The following is a 20,579-nucleotide window of genomic DNA, read 5'->3' on the forward strand; positions in this document are numbered from 1 at the left end:
ATTAAAAGACATGGCTGTCACAGCTTAGCATTTCAGCACCCTGAAACAAATACTATAGACTCAAGATCCTCCCCTTTTTTGCATCATACGCATGAAGTTTATACTAGAATTTTACCATTCGTGATTAGTTCAGACAGCAAATGACTGGAAAACAACAGCATTTATAGGAGGAAATGGAGGCTAAGAAGCCAGAGTGTGCGTGTGAAACACTGTTCCACTCTCTCAGGGTTTTATGTGCTTGTTGTAAGCGAACGTCAGCTCTTTTTTTGAAGGCGAGTGGTTTTTCCTTTGATTTGAACTTTTACTAAAGTTCCTCAGATTCTGAGACAATCGCTAAATGTTTCGCTTCTTAATAACTTATTTCTTCTTCGCGTGCAGTATTCATTGTTACAGAATTTGGTTCGATGACATCCGACGCTCATTAAATAGCAGCGTGCCGGATCAACACTCTGGCTGCTTATACTTTGAAAATAAACTTTCTTTGCTTTCATGCATGAACCCGAGGAGCTGCGGGGCACGGGAACGTGCTGGTGTCTATTCGCCTGAGATAACAGCCTTCAATACTAAACAATCCATTTCGACTTTAAACAAAAGAAAATTCCGGACAATTAAATAACGTAATTATTGAAAATGAAAAAAAAGAAGAAAGAAATCTCACGAGAACTGAGAGAAGGGGATGGAGCAGAGGATCTCAGCTCCCCGACAGCTTTGCTTTGTTTACCTGCTTTTAAAGCACAGAGGTGGCAGGCAGCAGGTAGAGATAACAGTCTGTCATTTAGTCGTCTTTGTCGTGGCTGTGACCGTTGCAGCTCCCGGGTCGACTGAGGCAGGATATTACGTGGGTGACCTCTAAAATGAAGGCCAATTCAGGACGAAGGGTGGAGCTGCTGTATAAGATGCTGAAGCTCATCTGGGACGAGAGACAGACACAAAAATATGTTATCTTCTCATTTTTCGGGGCCAAGAAGTTATAGAGGGAAATCTTTCATTTGGAAGTTAAGCAGTAGAACATAGATGTGTCGATACGTTCCTTCATTTGGCGACATTAGAATAATTACTATGATCATTTCCCATCATTACAGATGAGGCTGAAAGCATCCATCTGTCTGAATGCTGAATTTAGAATAACGTGCAGATGAGAAATCTGGTTTTACTGGTAAAGAAGAAACCTGATTTATAGGGCGACTGAGGAAGAGAAGAGTGTACTAATTAAAAAGCTTTGACGTTTCTAGAAAACAACAGCAGATGGTGCATTAAACATCCCCAACAGATGGCGTTTCATCTTCTCCGGTAATAGCTGAGAGGAAATCAAAAGTGATGGTGGGCGGTACCGATGAAGTGGGGGAACATGCTGACAGATGCTGTCAATCATACCAAAGATGTGCTCATTTGTGATATAGCTGTAAAATAGTGCAATGGCTGAGAACAAGAAAGAAAAATTTGTTACAATCAAAACGGTTGTCTTACGAAAGTGATGGTCCCTGTGTCGGGGCCTTTACGCTCTAAAAACAGAGCAGAGAGTTCCAGCTTCCCTCCCTCCCAACATTATTTCCAAGATAACAGCAAGCGCCTCCTCTAGAATCTCCCCTGTTCCCCTCGCTCTCATACATCTGTGCACAGACATGACATTCTAGTACAAGGCGTGAAATCTGCAAACCAAATTTGGTGGGAAAAGCATTCACCTTGAAGGCCAGTTTTAGAGTGTCCATCGATTTAGAAGGCCGACGTGCGGTAGACAGAGCAGTAACATAGTGTCTGACGTCTATCTGTCCTTCTCCACGCTGGAAACGACATGAAGTCAGTGAGAAAAAGAAGCAAAGGAACTCATCTTGTACAAAAATGTACTGACTGTCCAAATGCTCAGCGGCTTAAAGTCTTTTCTTCAATAAAAGGCTTAAATCTTATCAGATCATCTTCCTTTAGGTGTATGAGTCAAGTTTAGTTTAGTCATGTTCCAGAAAAATCCCATTCATTCTGTTTAAAGGACTGATTTTGACTCGTTTCTGAAGGTGTTATGAAGTTTGAGCAGCGCCTGCTTCATCAGCGCCACTGATATGAAAACTATCTTATGCTGAAGCGGTGGTTTAAAGTGTACTTTCACTGTTTTCGTGGTTGCTGGTTCTACGTGTTCTGCGGAGCTCATTTACTCCTTTGTTTTATTTTGTCCAACACAACGCAGGAGGATATAAAGGCCATTCTTGATTCTTTTTCATTAGGGGAAACTTATTTGCTTTTATTTAGAAAAGAATCGAACTTGTTGACTGTGTGGTTCTGTGTTTACCTGATCGAAAAGGTCGTGGACTCGTCTCAGCGTGTCCGTAACCGGCAGGTTGACAAAGTGGCCGAAGTCTTCCAAACCCAGCCTGTCTCCCTGCAGTTTCCTGGCTCTTCTGGCCTGCTCTTCAGCAGCTTCTCTGTGCTCCCCGTTCTTAACCTGATGTGAGAGTTAGGACATGTACCGGAACGAAATTTCCATAAAACTGAGCACAGCATCTAACAGTTGATTGAACAGTTGATGAATCCTCACATGGGTGTGTTGACTTCAGCTTCCTCGTTTGAGCTTGGTGTGTCTGTGACTTGCAGTGGCTGGAACTGGATTTACTGAGCTACTCCGACTAAGTGTAGCTTTGACATACTTGTACTTCCGTACTTTAATTTTCTGCTAAACTATTTCTATTCCTCAACGAGTACACTAGCTATTACCCTAAAAGAGGTGGGGCCACCAGGGTAGAGCACAGCAAGCAACAGAATTATTGGGATTTACTTCTGAAATCATCACAGGAAATGTGTTTTCAGGTGTTTTTTTTTTTTTTAGACTGATATTGGTTCTCGACCTCGAGTCCGGTCCCGGGGCCTTGTAGTAGGCCCAGTGTGGGTTGAGTCCCCCCTCAAACTGCCCCCCAGACCCTGAGCAGGAGACCTGTTAGCAACGGACTGCCACTCAGACTGATATTATTGGTCCAGTAATGCAAAGCTGATTGAAAAAAATAAAAATAAATAGTAGAAAAACAAATCCAGTGCCAAGATCTACCTCACTTTTACATAATTATAAAGACAAAAAGAAAGTAAACAGAATTCCTATTCATTTTGTATTAATAAATGTTGTTAACTGCAAAAAGCTGTTGTATAATGTAAATATGGTGAGCCAATTCACAACGGAACATACCAAATATATCTAAATTATGAAAAACATGTTACAATTTACTGAAAAACATTAGCTCGTCTTGAATTTGATGGCAACAATACGCCTGAATGGAGAGCCAACAAGCTGGATGGGCCCCTCTCCTCTTTAGCTCGGAGGACATGGCGTTGGTCGATTCATCTGACCACACAACAGTTTTCCACTTCGCCTCAGTCCATTTTGAATGACTTTTGGCTCAGAGAACACAGCCGTGTTTCTGGATCATGTTCACATGCGGCTTCTTCTTTGCATGAGGGAGCTTTAACCTGCTTTGGCGGATGGTACGGTGAGCTGTGGTCAATGCGGTGCTGCCTGAGGGCAAGAGGACCGGGGGCATCTGGTATTGATTTTCAGCCGTGTCCCTTTAGAACAGAGATGTTTAAGCCTGTCGGGATATTTTGATGACATCACGTAACTGCGTCGCAACATTTTTGAGGCATTTCCCTCCCATCAAACTCAAGATGAGATCATATTTTTGATGAATGTTTCAGTTTCAAGATTTAAAATATCTGACAGGTGTTGTTTGAATAAATGATTGGTTTATGGGGTCTACAAATCCCGAGTTATTTCACATTATTTCACCTTATCCCAGCTTTTCCCAGAATCGTAAACCATAAAATCGAATTAAATGAGCTAAACTGTGACACAGAAGCTAAGCATTTTTAACAATATGATTGACTAAAAAAAAATAATAATGTTAAATTAAAAGGAATTGTATAAATAAACTGGATGTATTTCTACAGGTAAGGTGAGTCAGAATCATGTCATTAAAAAAGTAATAAAATGTTATTATGATTGTACAAACTACACATCTGGAACAAATTCAAATTATACAAATGTATTAATCGCTTACAATCCATGGGTCTATGAGGTTCAGTATCTACAGATCAGCAAAGTGGAAAAATCTTGCTGATGGTGTTTTACGTCTTCCACCACCAGGTGTCAGTGTTTACACACTAAATGAATAAGTCATGGATCGCATCCGCTCACCATTGCGTTAAATAAGTCTATCCAGTCTCCCTTTACTCACCCCAAGCGAGACACGAGCTGGTTGAACCGCAGCAGGCTTCTGTGGTCATATATGCGCAGCGGACCATGTGACAGGATGATCTCCCGGTCATCAAAGGACAGGTCTGTGAGTGGCAGCTCCAACGCCCTTTCAGGACAGAGGGGACGTTTTATTTTCTGATCCAGTGTGATCAGAAGCACTCGTGCAAACACACTCATACGCACACTTACTTCGCCATGAGCTTTCTGACGTTATTGGCAAACAGAGTGGGATCTTCCCTCTCCTTCTTTGATGGAGTGTATACCGGTAAATACTGAGACAAAGAGAGAACGTCAACTCTGTCCTGCTGCCCTGCCACAAAAGTGTCCGCTGAGCCGACATACAATAAATACAGAAGTAGCTACGAGGTAAAAAGTCATTTAACTGGCTTCTGGTTTACTCGGTCACTCACTTCAATCTCCATAGAATTGTGAGGTTGGCACAGAGTGAGCCATAAGATCTTAAACCTGGAGGATAACAGAGTTAGTTCTGTCGAAACATGTAAAGATGGGATCAGGAAAAGAAAAATGTGGCGAAGGGAGATAAAAACTAAATACTTGGACATGGTGACAGTATAAGTTCACTTTTAGCAAAATGTTCCTTTCCAATAGAAAACAGATCAGTGGTGCATGTAGCACTTGTGTGTGTGTATGATTTGACAGATTGCACATATGTGAAAGGAAACTCACGCTCCAGGACCGTGCCATGTCCATGTAACTGTGTCCTGCAGAGAGGGAAGAATCCACTTAGAACAGAACTCCACATTACGCTTATATTTGCAATCTCAAGTTGATATTCATCCAGATTCTGTTAGTGCAAATCTTATTGTTACAACACTTGCATGTAACCCTCTCGCTGTAACCCAAATTTGAGCTGAAAACTGAACAACCTGAACCTGAGACTACTTTCCTACCGAGACTTCTTGATCCCAACAACGGTACAACATGCCAAAAAAAAATTTAAAAAATCACGAGGAAGCTTGATCCACCACAAATGTGTTAAACCAGGATACGTTCTCACAACTGACCCAAACCTTCTTTTAAACACACTGTGAGACCATTTCTGTCAGTTTTATGGAACACCAAAGCAGTGGATTCAAGTCAAACAGACAAACACAGAAACTACCTTCATTCACGCGTTAGGAAAAGTAAAAAGACTTGAAACGAAACGCATTGTTCCTGACGTGGCCCTCGGGTGCTGAAACTGTATGTCAACTGGAAATCAGGCTCTATGGTGCCATCAGCTTCCACAGAGAAGGTCAGATTAATGAGGTATGGACTTTATCCAGTTAATTGTTGGCACATGCACCTCACAGCAGGACAATCGCACTACTTGTTGAAAGTAATTCCACAAAGGCAGAGACTACCCACCTGTCTGTCGACTCTTACTGACTCTCTCAACACTGTATATGGTGGTAGTTTGAATATCTACAAGTGAGTGGAAAGGAGCGCACAGGCCAGAGAAACAGAGTATGAAACAGCAGAATCACACTGTCTCTCTGAATTGTTTCACAAAGTGGAGAGTGCTTACATTTGGATTTGGTTTAAATTGTCCATTTGCAGCTGAAAATGGTTACCGAGGCTAAATGAACAGACTGAAATACATTAGATGGACTGTAGACAAATCTGCTAGTGAAAAAGTAAGGAGTCAAGACAGAGAAAATACAAATTAAGCACCCCGTTAGTGCAGTTAGTGATTTTTGCCTCCCTTAACTGAAGTCAGCACAGTGACTACGCTGACGACAAAGTGAAACAGAGACGACGGCTTTCTAGGGAAACAGACATGAAAAACTAGGTAATAAGAGCTGCATAATTTATGAGAATGGGGAGAGGTGCTGAAAAAGAGACATGACACCTGTGTACACGAGTTTGTGTGAGACGCGTGCACGGCAGAGAAAAAAACGGGTGAAATATCATCCCACTAGAACACGAAGTCGTTCAACACAAGAGGAAAACGCACCCTAACGCAAGAGATAGAAAGCATTACATCACAGGTGTGTCAGCATGTAGAACTGTGTGCCCAGTGCGTGCACGAGCGCAGTCAGGCTAAACACCAAGTGGGAGCACGCATCAAAAGGATGAACAGAAAGTAACACTGGAAAGAGAGGACAATCACCCGGGGACTTACCAATGTGTTTGGGTACCGGAGTATCACTGGCTGCACCGGGAGTCCCGGGATGAAAGCACCTTCGAAACACAAGAGAGGAGGAAGACTGTGAGAGAATGAAAGTACAAATCAAAACAGTGTTCACATTAATTACAGTAAGCTTTAAAAATCATCAGTCATCGTGAATATTTTCATCTCATCTTACAGGAATCCATCCACAGCAGAAACTAAGTTGCCCAATAATGACATGTTTGAGCATCCTTAAAGATTTTCAGCAGAAAAATGTATTAAGCCGAGTTGTACACCTGAAAAACTGAAGTTACATCACACAGTGTTGCATTATGGGACAGGAGTGCTATCTTTGTAAGGCCTGTCCTTTGTCATTTTAATCAGGCCTCCTACTGTGGTTAGCTGGCACTTCAACACTGACAGAAAAGGGAAGAAAAGTAGGGAGGAAAGAAGAGAGAAAGGTGAGAAACTGAACTGAAGAGCCATGGAACGTTATTTTGGACAAACTAAGCGAGATAAACAGGGATCCATACCCTGAAGGAGAAAACTAGCCACATTCACTTGGTGCAGGTTTAAAAGTTACAAACCAAAGTAAGCTGATGAGCGGTTCTGCAGTGGATGGATGCGAGAGCTTCTGCTTTGCACTCCTGTGTTGTGTCGTATCAGATTACAGAAGAATCTGACCCCTTCTTTTGGTCCAATTATACTTCTTTCTTATAATTTATTCTTTTTTTGATGTGCGCTCAGTTATGTAGAATAAAAAAATGAATTTGACCATTTTAAGGACCCTTAAGCATCTTTCAGCTTGACGTGCAGGTCCCTTGCACGCAAAAGACAAGAGGGATCCTCACAACACGGCCTGTAAACAAAACAATGACCTCCAACTACCCAAAATTCATCACGGCGTGACGTCAACTTCACATTCCCTATACTGGCCTCGATGAGTGACGACCTCACAGCCTCAGGGTAACCTGCTGCACAGACAGCATCTATTGGGACTGCATTATATCCCGTTGATGACAGACGAGCTGATAAGCGACATTCAGTATTAATCACTGGACAAAGGGCCATTCAAGCCATCGCGTGTCTTTTTGAAAGCACCAGAATGTGATCCAAATATCCCACATATGAAAATGTCTCGTCAAAAGAGCTCAGCGATACATTTGCTCAGGCCTTTGTTAGGCCAACAGGAGCAGCAGAATTAGCTATTAAATCCACTCCGCTCACGAACAGGTTCAGCAAGTAGTTCGAGTATGATGAATCTTCGGGATGCGGTGGAGGAAACTTTAGGCACTGATCCAACTCGCTCATCGGAGAAAAATGCAAACGCAACTCTGTACAGAAATACATTTTGTTAGTGTCCTGCAGAGACAAAACTAAAAAAAAAAGTGCGTGCTAAGATTTATAATCAGAGAGCTGGTGCGAAAATCCTGAGGTCGTTGATCCGTACAGGCTTGACAAGGCAAATGAAGTTCTGTCGTAACATGATCACTGTGAAGCTGGTAAAACTTCTCAAACTCTCGTTTCGTCCAGTTGAAAATACAACCTCCACGGTTCCCGTGAGGTGCTGTCATCTCAATCAAACACAAATGACTGGCTGGCATCTCATTGTAAACCAAAAAAAAAAGGTTACACTGTACCAGCTTCCCACGAGACGACGAGAGAACGTGGGGAATAAAACTGGCCCGCATCATCTGAATAATAATGGGACTCGGTTAGCAGGAGAGGCCGAAAGAAAAGAGTACGGATGAAAGAGTTAAAAAGCGGTTTGAAATGTAAAGGCATCTGAACTGTGTGTTTGCGCACAGGTGGTAAAAGCACATTAATACACACACACACACACACACACTTGATGTGTTGTGCTGGGAGGCAGTGATGAGACATAACTAGAGGAGACACATCCAGAAAGGACTGGCAACACACAGCAGAAAGATCAAGCTGGTTAAAAGACACACGCGCGCACACGCACACACACACACACACACACACACACACACACACACACACACAACAAAAGCAGGACAGAGTGTGTCCAGCAGGGCTTACTGGGAATGACAGAATTACAGACTGGAAGAAAGGGGATTAGAGAAAGCAGGCAGCGGACAATGGTTGACAACATTAAACGCACAAACACACACGTACACACAAACGTGGGATGGGAGCTGAAAAACAAGCTCTACACAAAAACAAGTTGCGGTGATTTGAAGTAAGACACTGAACCTTGGAACCTGCTCAGGCGTACCCTGACATCTGCACCCGGAGGTGGCTGCAGTGCACTCATTTCCATTCACCAACCATCATTTACAAGTCCAGGCCCAGCAAATGAATTGAATACACATGGACACGCAGACACACCCAAGGTTGGAAATCTCCCAGAATTCCAAACAAAACGCTGTTCTGCTTTGGTTCGCACAGTTAACGCTTCGCCGACTCGAGATAACAACGACTCACAAGATAAAGGCTGAAAAGATGCAGAAATGGGATTTACTAAACTGCTGAGTTTTTAACATTTAAAGGACAAATAGAGAACTCGGTTGAAAAACTTGTTCGGGGCATTTGACATTTGACCAGTTTTAAGGTTCACAAACTTCTCCTGTGTTGCTTCGCCATTCCTTCTTTAAATTGGGCATTCAGGACTTATAGGTGGGTCAGAGATTTTTGCTCAGTTCGGTGCTACTAAAAGTGAGCCCACTCTTTACACTCCAGGTGTCGAACTCACCATAAATGTCATAAAGGCTACGGCTACACGAAAACGAAACAAGGTTTTTTTTGAAAACGGGTACGAAAATTCTTGCGACCACACGGAAACGCGCTGCTGTAAAGACTCAGGTCCAGACGAAAACGGATGAAAACGATGAAACGATGCAGTACACACGCCACTGTGTCACGCCACGCTGTGAGACAATAGAGAAGTGTTAAAATTGGCTCACAGCGTCAACGTGTGACTGACGCAAAAACGTTTTAGCTGTAACAATGGAAACGAAACGAGGCCGTTTTCAAACTTTCCCACTCTGGAACCCGTTTTCAAAAACTATCGTTTTGGGGTAGTGGGAACGCCGGCTCCGTGTGGCCGCGACAGCGAAACGATAAGAAAAAGTATCGTTTACAGTGAAAAACGTTTTCGTGTAGCCGCAGCCAAAGATATACATCTTGACATCTATCCAGTTTAAAGTTAAGCCTTCATCATCCAAAAGCATCTTCCTTAGATGTAAGAATGTGCAGAACAACTTGAGCTTCTAATCTAAATTTCCTAAGAATGACAAAAACTTTCAAACTTTTGGAACTAAAACTGTAAGCATGGATGAAATTATGGTGTAGAATCAGCGATGTTATACGTGGGCTCAGTCATGGGACAGTTCAGATGTGTTTGGGGCACACCTTTGCCACTTTATCATGGTTTCTAACGAGCTTTTTCCTGTTAACCCCCTGGATTTATAACAATGACAAAACATTCCACTTGTGAAGAAGGGTATCAGGGTTATAAAGGCAGGTTAGGTGAGTGACTTAACCAGCCATCAAAATGTCTACAATGAACTTAATTTCAACATATTTAGGGTTAGCAAACTTTAAACATGTAGTCACTTTCTGTACAAAAGGTCACGAACAGAATAGATCTGTTTTTGTTCCTCTAAGGTTGTCCTGACCAGCTGACGTCTAACCCTCGTCCAATATACATGCCGAAAGAAGCGTTGTTACACCTTTTTTCCATCTAATGCTAAAAATGTACAGTTACACAGACTATAAATTGGAGATACTAAATAGTTTATTTCCTCCGTGTTTGTCGTAAGAATGTATATTCATGTTTTTAACTCAGAAATCGAACATACTGGATAGAAAGTGCTCAAAGCAAATCTACGTCCACATTTCCAAGCATGGATTAGAAAAAAATAAAAATAGAAATAAAATTAAAAAAATCACAGACTTCTTTCTGAATCTGTCGATGCAGTCGACTGCACAACAGCTCTTGGCCTTTTCAGACCCGTTTTCTGTGTTTTTAAGCCATTCAAACAGTCCTCAGCCATTAAGCCAGCTGTATTTTCACTGCTCAGTGGGCATAACCAGGAGTAACCCGAGTACAGTCATGGCTGATGACATCATGCGCATTCCCCTCGACTGAGAACAACTGCGATCGGGACTGTTGGTGGTAGATGAAAAGCCCCGGCGTAACTTGGGTGGATTGTTTGTGATCCAGAAATACGAAGAAATAAGCAGAGAAAAGTGGGAAAATGTAAACGGTCCCATTCAGTTCTGTGTCATCTATTGTATGCAATATGTGCTCATGGCCACACTAATAAATGCTGCTTGGTTTAAAGTTAACAGATACTCATTTAAAAAAGAATGGGTAGATGTGTGGTTTCAATTCATTTAAAGACTTTCTGCGGTCATTCTGAACTGCTGAGGACTAACAAAACCAGGCTCCCCTGTAGTTTCTCAAGCTAAAGCAGGAAGGGGACGGAACACATACCAGCCTTGAATAAGATGAGGCCTGACCTGTTGGTGCACGTCCCCTCAGGGAATATCATGATCTAGAACAGACAAATCCATATTAAGGTGTGAGCACACACACACGCAAATGCATTAGACTTTCATGACCTATTTTAGTTTGGCCTTGATGCGAGTGAATCTCACTCTACTGCTCCTGCAATCACATTCTTATGGTTATGTAATGTGCGATTAATTCTTTGTGCGTGTTGAAACATTTTACCTGAGGCCACATCCCTCCAGATTGTGCCCTCCGCTTGATCTCCTCTACGGTTTTTCTTCTCGAGTCCTGGTCTGACCGAAACACAAACACCGGCCTGATGTAGCTGATCAGAGCTGGAAGAAGAGACGATGAGCGGAGAGATTATTCAACAAATAAAAGAAAACCAGATATAATCTAATTAGTCTTCACCGTGAGAAAAACATAATACGTCACCAACTGGTAAATCTTCTTGAATTTAAAGACAATTGAGTAGTTTCAGGAGCCCAACAAATGCTGGGCTGGTGTGTTCTACTTCAACAAACTAAAATGCAATCATTTGTACGTTATTACCACTCTGTTACATCACCTCTTCCATTAACAACATTCTTTGGGAACCGAGAAGGTCTGTCGCTGCAGTTTTGAAGACAAAATGTTCCCTCGTTCTTTCTCGTGCTGAGTGGGTGGCAGGTCTGAGTCCTGCGTTGACAGGAAATGTCCCTGAGCCCGTGCAGGGAGTTCCACTACAGAAGCACGGCTACTTTCAAAGCAGGTGGCAACTGAGGGCATGAAGATTTTTCTCTTGATCTCTTCAGATTCTGAATCTTTGGGACATCGTGAACTGTAAAAGTGAAATTCTAAGCAAAGTGTTGCCCACACACTCTCTGTGTCTTGATTTAAAGAGATAGTTCACCTCTTTTGACATGAAGCTGTATCCCATACTAGCAATATCGTTATATATCTGCCACATGCCGCACCTGTTACAGTGTTCACTGCTCGGAGGCAGGGGACTGCTCGGTCTGCACTTCGGTCTACACAGCAGGCAGTGATACGAAGGGAGAGAAAATCGCGCCAAGCGATTGTGAGGTCTGACTTTTGCCTGAAGAATGATTTTGTGATGCAAATGTATTACTCTTTTGAACGCATATTGTTTTGAGAAGCAAAATGCTTTATTTTTTAAACCCCAGCCAACTAGCCGGACTACCTTCGTCAACGCCAAAACGAGGCTGGAACTTGGCTCGCAGGATGCAGCGGGGGAAAAAAAAAATGTTCATAAATGATATTGCTAGTATGGGATGTCATACAGCTTCATTTCAAAGAGGAGAACTATCCCTTTAAGTCTCAGCTTCACCAGGACGCTCCTTTCATTACTTTGTTCACTGAGAGAAACAAACAAGCCGATTAAATCAATCTCACGTCTTGAGTTCACACGATTAGCCTATTAAACAGATTCTGTCCGGGCACAAAAGTTGCAGCCGTCACAACGAGGCTGAAGTTTAAAAATCATTGATGCTTCGTACACAGTTTCAAACCTGGCAGCTCAGAAGACCTTCATCAGCACCCTTTCAAGGGGGTCACGAACGATTCGTGTCACCAGTTACTGTTTTACTAATGTGGTCACAAGAATCCGGATGCAATCAGATGCTTCATACCACCTATTGAGGAATTCTATATCTGACTAATTTCCAACAAAACTGAGATTTTTTCATTCTTTCCTTTTGTTCTGTGAGATGAATCTGTATCAAATAGCATTTAGCATTTTATAATTAGCATTTTCACTGACCTAATAAGAGTGCTTTGATGGTTTTCTGTTAAAAGAATTCAAAGATTTTTATATTTAGCTCTTGTTAGTTACTTATTCTGAAGCCAAACTTCGATCCATTGCTTGGATGTGACCTCTTGCCTGTTTCTGTTTTGGTTGGAAAATAATTCTTTGTGCCGTAAGAATTTATACTGAATGAGTTCTAAAGGGTTGTGCCGCATTTCAGCCCTCATCTTTTAACCCTTTCTCCCCCCCTCCAGGAAACATGGAAATATGTAGGACTCACTGCCCCAGACTGGGATGTTCCTACTCTCCAGTTTGGTGACGATGGAGCACATGGTCATGGTGACTGGGATGGCATCAAAGTAAGAAGAATGTGGCGCCACCGTCAGAATGGGAACTTCAGAGGGCGCGGCACGCTCCCCCTTCACCTTGATCCAATGGAAGCCACCACAAAACCACATGGCTCGCATGATCACTCGAAGGCAAAGATCTATAAATCTGAAAAGGGACACAGCTGGTTGGTTCGATAAAAATTCTCATTCAAATATTCACATCTGGTTACAGCATATATAGTTACACGAGTACAAATGTGAATCACTTTATTTGTTTAGCTCTCAGGTTATAATCGGATGTCTGGCATCGCAGCACATTTTTGTTTTAAACGCTTTACATCACGCCAACGTTAACCAACACACCTCCTCCACCACGACTGTGGCTCAACGGCAAACTCAGAGCCTCCGAGGGAGGCTGCGAATGCGAAGGGCCACGCCAGCAACATCAGGAAGGAGACGAGGAGCAGCCGCACTGGAAAAACTGTAACCGACATCAGTGCCATCTGGGGAGAGGACACACAGAGATGTACCCACAGTCAAACTGCACAGCGGCATACCACTGCGTTACACAACCTGTTATTCACTGCAACACTCCTGTCACTCAAAAGCAATACTTGCTCAAACTTAAGAGAGAAAATTCCTGAACAGCAGAGAAATGTAACCGTCTGCCCCTCAGGGTGGAGAGGAGGAGACTCGCATTTCATCTGAGCCGTCAGGAAGGAACAAACAACCATCCATCAATGGTCCTGTTCAAATAACACGCGCTGGGCTGGGTTGGGAATACCTGAAGCCTGCAGGCTTTGGTGTCCAAAACAAATGTTGTTTAACACTATGAGCACGAGGCAACTTTTTTTAAGAAAACATAGATAAACAGCAAATCCAAAACTCAGTAAAAGCTTTAATTACAGACTGCTGCGACTAATTTTCTTGTTGTTCTCATCGTGTCGTTTAGAGCTTTTCTTTCAGGGAGGAAGTCTTTAAAGCTGAAGTTTTGTGTTGTAACAGCCATGCGATTTATTCTAAATAAGTTCTGTTTCTTCAATATCAGGCGCTGGCTGCCTCGCTGAGGGCACAAGGGATCCACAGAGCCCAGCACACGTGGAATCCTAAGATCGGATCTGTCACCATCAGCCCCATTCTTTTCAGTTACAGTTCACGTCTTTGCGGAGTTAAAGTTACTGACGCTGTGCAAACAAAACATAATGCTACCTCACGTGGGAGGTGTTCAACCGGTGAAAGAAAAGCAACCAAAAGGTTTGCAATACGAGACCATCTGTGTGAAACTTCCTCGTGTCGAGCTCAGGCGACGAGTCTCAAAATATGGCATTGCTTTAGCTTTTGTTCTTCAAAAAATAAAAAAAATAAAATAAAAAAAATAAAACAATGGTTGAATTTTGTTTTTTCCCCTTCTAACCAGGAAAAAAAGGCCCTAGATTTCAATCGTGACTTTTGGATTTAAAGCAATACAATGTAACTTCTCAAAAAGCCCATTATGGAGCTCCCCCTACAGGCTTGGAGGTAATGTACGGTTACACTGTCGTAAATACAACACCCTTTCGCTTTCACGTTTGTTGACGAACCGGCGAGGAGTCAGAAGGTGCAAGCTATGTCGACAGAGAAGGTAAGAGTAATCAAATGTACCTGGGAGCGTGAGAGGGGTCTATTTGTTTTTGCGGTAGGTGTGCCAGAAAGCAAGTTCCGCTCAGGTCCCGGGCCGGTCCAGCAAAGTTACATAGCGCAGTTTTTCCAACTCAGACCCCCGAAGGGCATAGGAGACAGGCCAATCGTAATATTAAAACTCATTCTAGCCGCACAATTTTTTTCAAGCTGTTATTTTAAGGTAGAAATGTTACATAGGATTGCTTTAAAATCAAATCGCTGTGAGATGCCCACTGCTCTGACACAGCTCCCTTTGATACAAACTTAGCTTGGTGTTTGGTGAGATGCATTCTTTTATGATTGGGATCTGCTGAACCCACCGGCTCTGTAAGTGTAAAAGAACACTGTTCACTGGCATCTCTGACAAAGTGGCTGTTCAACAAGAACTTGTTGTAAGCGTCCTTGCAATTAAAATGGTTATCATGGGTGTTGACATGAACCGAGACTGAAATGTTGGTCATGTAATTAGTTTGTTCTCCTTTTTAAAGGCATTTATTTAAAGAAAAAAACGAATTTGATATATATATTTATTTGTTTTCACCGCTATATACCTTTAAGCAAAAGTGTGCAAAAACCGCTGCTTCCTCCACTTTCCACATCTTCATCGTGGCCCTGAATAGTACTCTTCTTCTTATTCACTTTGATGGTGGTCAACATCTTAAATGGTGAAAGACAGCGCTGTGAAATGTGGCCGTTTTGCAACATACGGCAACCCACTGCTCCAACGTGTAAAAATGGTTCATTCCATTCAATTCACGGCCCGTTTTGGATCCTTCAAAGTCAGCCTTTGGCTGATCTGTTATCCAGTGGCTGTAGCGTGTGGCGTTCCCTGTTATGTTCCATATTCATTATAAATTGATGTCATGGCATTGTGTCTTCTTGCTTAATAGCAGTTGTGTTTTTCTTTTCTTTGGTTTCCTTTTGTTTGCGCGCCCCCTTTAGCACTTCTTCACAAGGGAAACAAAAAGTCCAGCAAATAATTAACCAGTTGTTCCAGTGGGTTTAAAAACAGGCTGTGATTTTATCACCAAAAAACATCTCCCTTTGTGTAACAGCAGCAGAAGCTGGGACGCCAACGTACTGCTTCAGCATCAACACTGAGAAATGTGCAAGCCCAACAGTAACACTGCAGCACTACCAGTGTAGGTGAAGCAGGTCGTGCCAAACACCTGGTTTCATGGCACAGAATTTCCTGTAATTTAAGGGGTCATGGATAAAATTTTCCTCTTCTGCTTCCTTATTTGCAAACTACTTGTTTTGCAAGTGACTTTGTTGCCTGTGATCAACTTCAGCCTTTGCATGAGCATAAAGAAATGAGCAACGATGGCGCGGACCCAGCCGTGGCTTTAGTTCAACAACAGGACTTGAGCTGCACAGTTTACAGAGTTGGCTCATTCGAATTAAAGTAGAGATGAACGGGTCAGCTGACTGAGCTGCCATGCCTTTTATCTCACTGTGTGCTAAGACAGAAGTGGCTGTGTGTCCTAACGAGGTCGCAAAGTCATGGTTTCCAATGTAAATTCAGACTGCGTGACATGGCACTGACCTCCTGTCCGTCTGACGTCCAATCAGTTCATCCCGCTCCTTCATTCCCTTCTTGGTCTATATCATAAATTCATCTCCGTTCCTAAGGGAATTTCCTCTCCTCAACCGTCTATCCATCAGTACCTCAGTCTATATCTGTTCCCTCAGCAGCTCATTCATTTATCAGCCGTGCGCCTCCTACTTTGCACTGAGGTGCTTTTTGTCACCACTCTGGGGACTCATATCCAAGCTTCCCTCCCTTCCTCTGCCATCTTTCCATTCCTCCCAATGTGCGGCTCTATCTGGAGGACCCAGGTGCAACCTTCAGAGCTGTATTAATAAATAAACAGCAATGAGGGTGATTTACGACTCAGAAAACCACCACCCCCCCATGGCTGTGGTTCATCGGAGCTTAACAAATCTATCTGGGTCGGGGCAGGACTCAAGTGTTCCATGGGAATCGTTTTCAACCCACGGCGCAACGATTTGCAACAGAAGCTCCATCATGACAATATCTAACTTGTTTTATTTTATTCTTTTATATTGTGCACTTGTTTTTTTTTTTTTTTCATACTACCTTGTAGATCCGAACCGAGCGGGGTCCCATCTTAAAACGTCATCCACCTGCATGTTTTCAAACAGACATCCACCTGCGCTTTGTGACTGGGTGTTTTCAGCCACTGCAAGTCCTTCCCTGATTTGTCACGCCTCTACCATGTGACGCTTTGCCAGTGGAAAACAGAATTCATCCCAATGGCTACCAGAGGTAAATCAAACATGCTAAACAAATTACAGGCGTAGCTGAGCTTGTTGTCTATGCCAGCAGCTGGTGTGTAGTTGTGCCTTATATCCGGCTGATACCTCCCGCAGGAGGCGAGCTGCCATCTGCAATTCATAATTCAGTAAACACATCCGATATCTGTTTCACAGCGTATGGTCTAACAGTTAAATTAATTGAACGTTCCAAGGTTCTAAACCGTATGAAAAATGGTAAACATGCTTTGAAAGTGTGATTGTGGGATACTGCAAAAAGGAACCCTTTTTTTTTTTAGGTATTAAAAGCCAAAAAAAAGACATTAAGAAAACGCCATGTAAATGAATTATCAGTGACTGTTCCAATACATTCAATTCTATTCGCATTAGCTTTATTCATGCCGTGCCAAATCGCAACAAATGTCATCATAAGGCACTTCAAACAAATAGTACAATTCAAACCCACCATAATCCAATAAAAACACATTCAGTGACATCCAATTTAATCCAACTCGCACAATGAAAACTGAAGCACTGAAACTGGAAATCAACCAAGTCAGTCATTTAAAGCTAAATCTTCTTTCAGGACGCCAGTAACGCACCATTTTCTTTAGCCATGCCATATAACACCCAACTCCCTCGGGTACAATTGTGACCTGCTTTATACCCAGCAGTGAGAACTAATTGCTCTTAGCCTCTTGTTTTCAGTGAGCAGCGGCCCGATTTCCAGCGAAGAGGATGGAAGCACTCGACCTGTGCCCTTTTGTCATATTCAGGCCCGGGCGGGGAGAGAAGCCAGGAAGTGGGCGTCGCTGGACATGCGGCCCTGTTGAACATTATAGGTATTTTGCCTGCGAGCTGGAGAGCTGACAGCCACGAATGTGTGATGTTCACCATTCTGCAATGTGCGACTCAGCGGGAATGATTGCAACTGTCTGTGTGTCACTTAAAGCACGAGTGGGGGGGGGGGGGGGGTCCACGGCACGCATCAACCTGTGATCTCTTTCTGACACACATTCAGATTTAAAAGCTGAAAAACACCTTGTAGAGTATTTAAGTCTAAAAGAATGTGCTTTGTCTTTTTCTTTTTTAATCATCGTCCTTGTCTTTTTGTTTGTTTAGGCAGATCTTATGTGTGTTTACATGAGCACGTGTAACCGACACCACACGTGTGGCGAGTGGAAAAACACACCTCACCGTCCCATTAGAGACGGGCAGCAGGAGGTGTGAAGCAGACACGGAGACACACACGGTCCAGCTTACTGACACCGACCTGCTGCTCTCATCTGGCACAGACTATACAGCTGTAAAAAAAAATAATTCAAAACGCATGCTCATTAAGGCATTCTGAACCATTTTGGAAGAGATTTTTTTTTTTATCTTTTTTTTTTTATTTTTTAGCTAAAGGTTAGTTTAAGCATTCCGCGAGACTCTGGAGAAAGATGGTAAAAAAAAAAAAAAAACAGGCAAAAGATTGTGGTCAACCACTTATCTCAACTGTCGACTGTTGGGAATCCGTTGTGCTGGCATTAAGGCCAATTTGCTGAACCTCGTGCTTTAAATGTTTTCCTCGGAATGAGCGCTGGTCTCCCTGGGCCACGAGGCCACTGGATGTGTTCAGGGCACTGGTATGCTATCAAGAGATGCCATCAATCACTGAACATGCGAATCCATTGATCCGCTGCTTGAATGATGAGGAAGTATTTCATCCTATCATTCATCCGTGTCGTGCTGCTCCTGCAGGGAGTCCATCGATTTTTTTTTTTTTTTTAAATTGATTTAGGGATGTCCATGTGTAGCAGAACCAGGACCGTCTTGGTCTGGTGGACACGCCAAGCTGCGACAAACACTTTCACATTAACCACCACTGAGGGCTAAACCTTGGCTTTACACCCAGGTGTAAACACACCTGTGTGTGGGTGTGTGTGTGTGTGCACATACAACTGGACGAGTCAAAAGAAACTGCTAGAGAAGGAGTCGGCTGACTCTTGGAGCGAGTCGACTGCATGTTAGGCAGAATAAAAAAGAAAAAGCTCAGAAGCATCAAATGCAAATGTCTGATATGCAAATGTGGTGAATTAAGATTCAACTATGTCTGTGTACCTTAATCCAGGAAATGTGGGGTAGTGGCTGGCCCAACAATGAAACCACAATTTCAGATAATACTCACTAAGCTGTACTTGGGGCAGCTGAGCAGTTACCTGCTATGAATGGCCAATAAATGATAGAGGAGGGGAGGGGCTGTAACCACCTGCACAGGTGTTGTGGCTGTATTCGTATCATTCATGAATAAAGATAAAGAGCCTCAACAACATCTAGGTAGTAAGCTCGGGAGAAGTTTAGACTGGGAGGCTTTGAAGTGGGCTGTCATATCCTCGGAGTTTTTGTCGACCTCGTGTTTTTTTTTTTTTTTTTACACCTTTAAACTGTAAAACTTTGGAGGAGTCTTCAAAGAAACCGCCTCTCCGTGAGAGTCGCACCATAACTTCATTCCTCTCAGTCATGAAGAACGTCTCCATGTTTTCATGACAATGTTAACGCATCATTTCACTAACTAATTCACTTCACTAATTCCCGAAAAAAAAAAAAAAAGGAAGTCATTAAGCTTATGTCAGCCCCAACCCGGCCACAGGTTGAGTGTTCCTCTGTTAACACAACACATGTAAATAACACTTCAACGGAAGAGCGACAAAGTAGAAGTACGGTGAGGATTGTCGTTATTTTTTAATTGTCTCACCTTTATTGTTTCTGTCATGGTGAATTTCAGCTCGTGGACGAAGGGGTTTCCGCCCACTAGTGACGGGGGGCTGTTTGACCTCTTCATTGCTGACAACGCGACACCCAAATATCTTAAGAAAACTGTCAACAATATCCCGTGGCGCTGGGGCAGCCTTCCCTCGCTGCGAGCGGTGAAGACTGATGCTGACGGAGCGGGCGCGAGGATACTATTCTGTCCGCGAGCATCAAGCTGGCAACATCAAAGCAGATGGGGAGAAAAGGATTTCCGGTTTTTGAATTCTAAATAAAGCTCGTGTTTTTGGCTTTGACTAAACTAAGCCTACTGATAAAGTTGCAATTACTTAAATGAGGGTGTTAACTTTACACGTGAACACCCTACTGTTGGCTATATATCAAACATTTCACTTTTTTTTGCTATTTTGTGCAGGTTTTTATTTTGAAGAAGCCAATGCCAGACATAAAAAGAGATAAATTTTGACTGCTGTACCTTACTTTATGGATAATTATTAGCCACGTAAGTGCTATTATTAATTTAAACAACTATTACTTTCAACTGGTCTTTGAGGGGATGAAACACAATATATTAATTGTTTAGATCAATCATTGGAAACGGCTGTTATCATAAGTTTGTTTGTACTTAATAAAGCGCTTTTAGGAGATATTTATGTCCTCGGTATTTGATAATATGGCATTATTGATGTATTCACATACAATATATTCATAATAAGATAATAATACTACAGGGCAACTGGCAGCAACTTGTGAAAGCTGTAATAATTGCAAATAGTGAAGGTAAATTATGTTTTGGGTCACTTGTTAAGTGGTTTGTGTGTTGTTACTGTGATTTTATGATTATTTAGTTTTTAGTTTGTGTCTGGTCTTTGTCTGGTCCTCCTCTTTGTTGTGGCTTTTTGTGCTTCTGTGTAGTCATTTTGCATCCTGTTATGATCATTCAGGTGTTTGTGCAGCTCTTTGAGGTCATTTATTGTCTCTGGAAGAAG

General features: G+C 42.6%; 1 protein-coding gene across 1 annotated transcript; it reads right to left on the minus strand.

Moving 5' to 3' along the window:
- Positions 1 to 775: 775 nt before the first annotated feature.
- Positions 776 to 19,744, minus strand: lpcat1 (lysophosphatidylcholine acyltransferase 1). Its single transcript, XM_075450093.1, is given in 18 exon segments — positions 776 to 829; positions 831 to 911; positions 1,468 to 1,527; positions 1,529 to 1,588; positions 1,590 to 1,610; positions 1,683 to 1,781; positions 2,282 to 2,406; positions 2,409 to 2,434; positions 4,212 to 4,337; positions 4,421 to 4,503; positions 4,642 to 4,696; positions 4,919 to 4,953; positions 6,357 to 6,415; positions 10,810 to 10,870; positions 11,050 to 11,162; positions 12,855 to 13,069; positions 13,267 to 13,406; positions 19,577 to 19,744. Coding segments are annotated over 18 exon segments (1,500 nt in total). The 5' UTR covers positions 19,664 to 19,744.
- Between the last annotated feature and the right edge of the window lie 835 nt (positions 19,745 to 20,579).

The sequence above is a fragment of the Odontesthes bonariensis genome, chromosome 18 (genome assembly GCF_027942865.1).
Source record: "Odontesthes bonariensis isolate fOdoBon6 chromosome 18, fOdoBon6.hap1, whole genome shotgun sequence".
In the NCBI taxonomy this organism is placed as follows: domain Eukaryota; kingdom Metazoa; phylum Chordata; class Actinopteri; order Atheriniformes; family Atherinopsidae; genus Odontesthes; species Odontesthes bonariensis.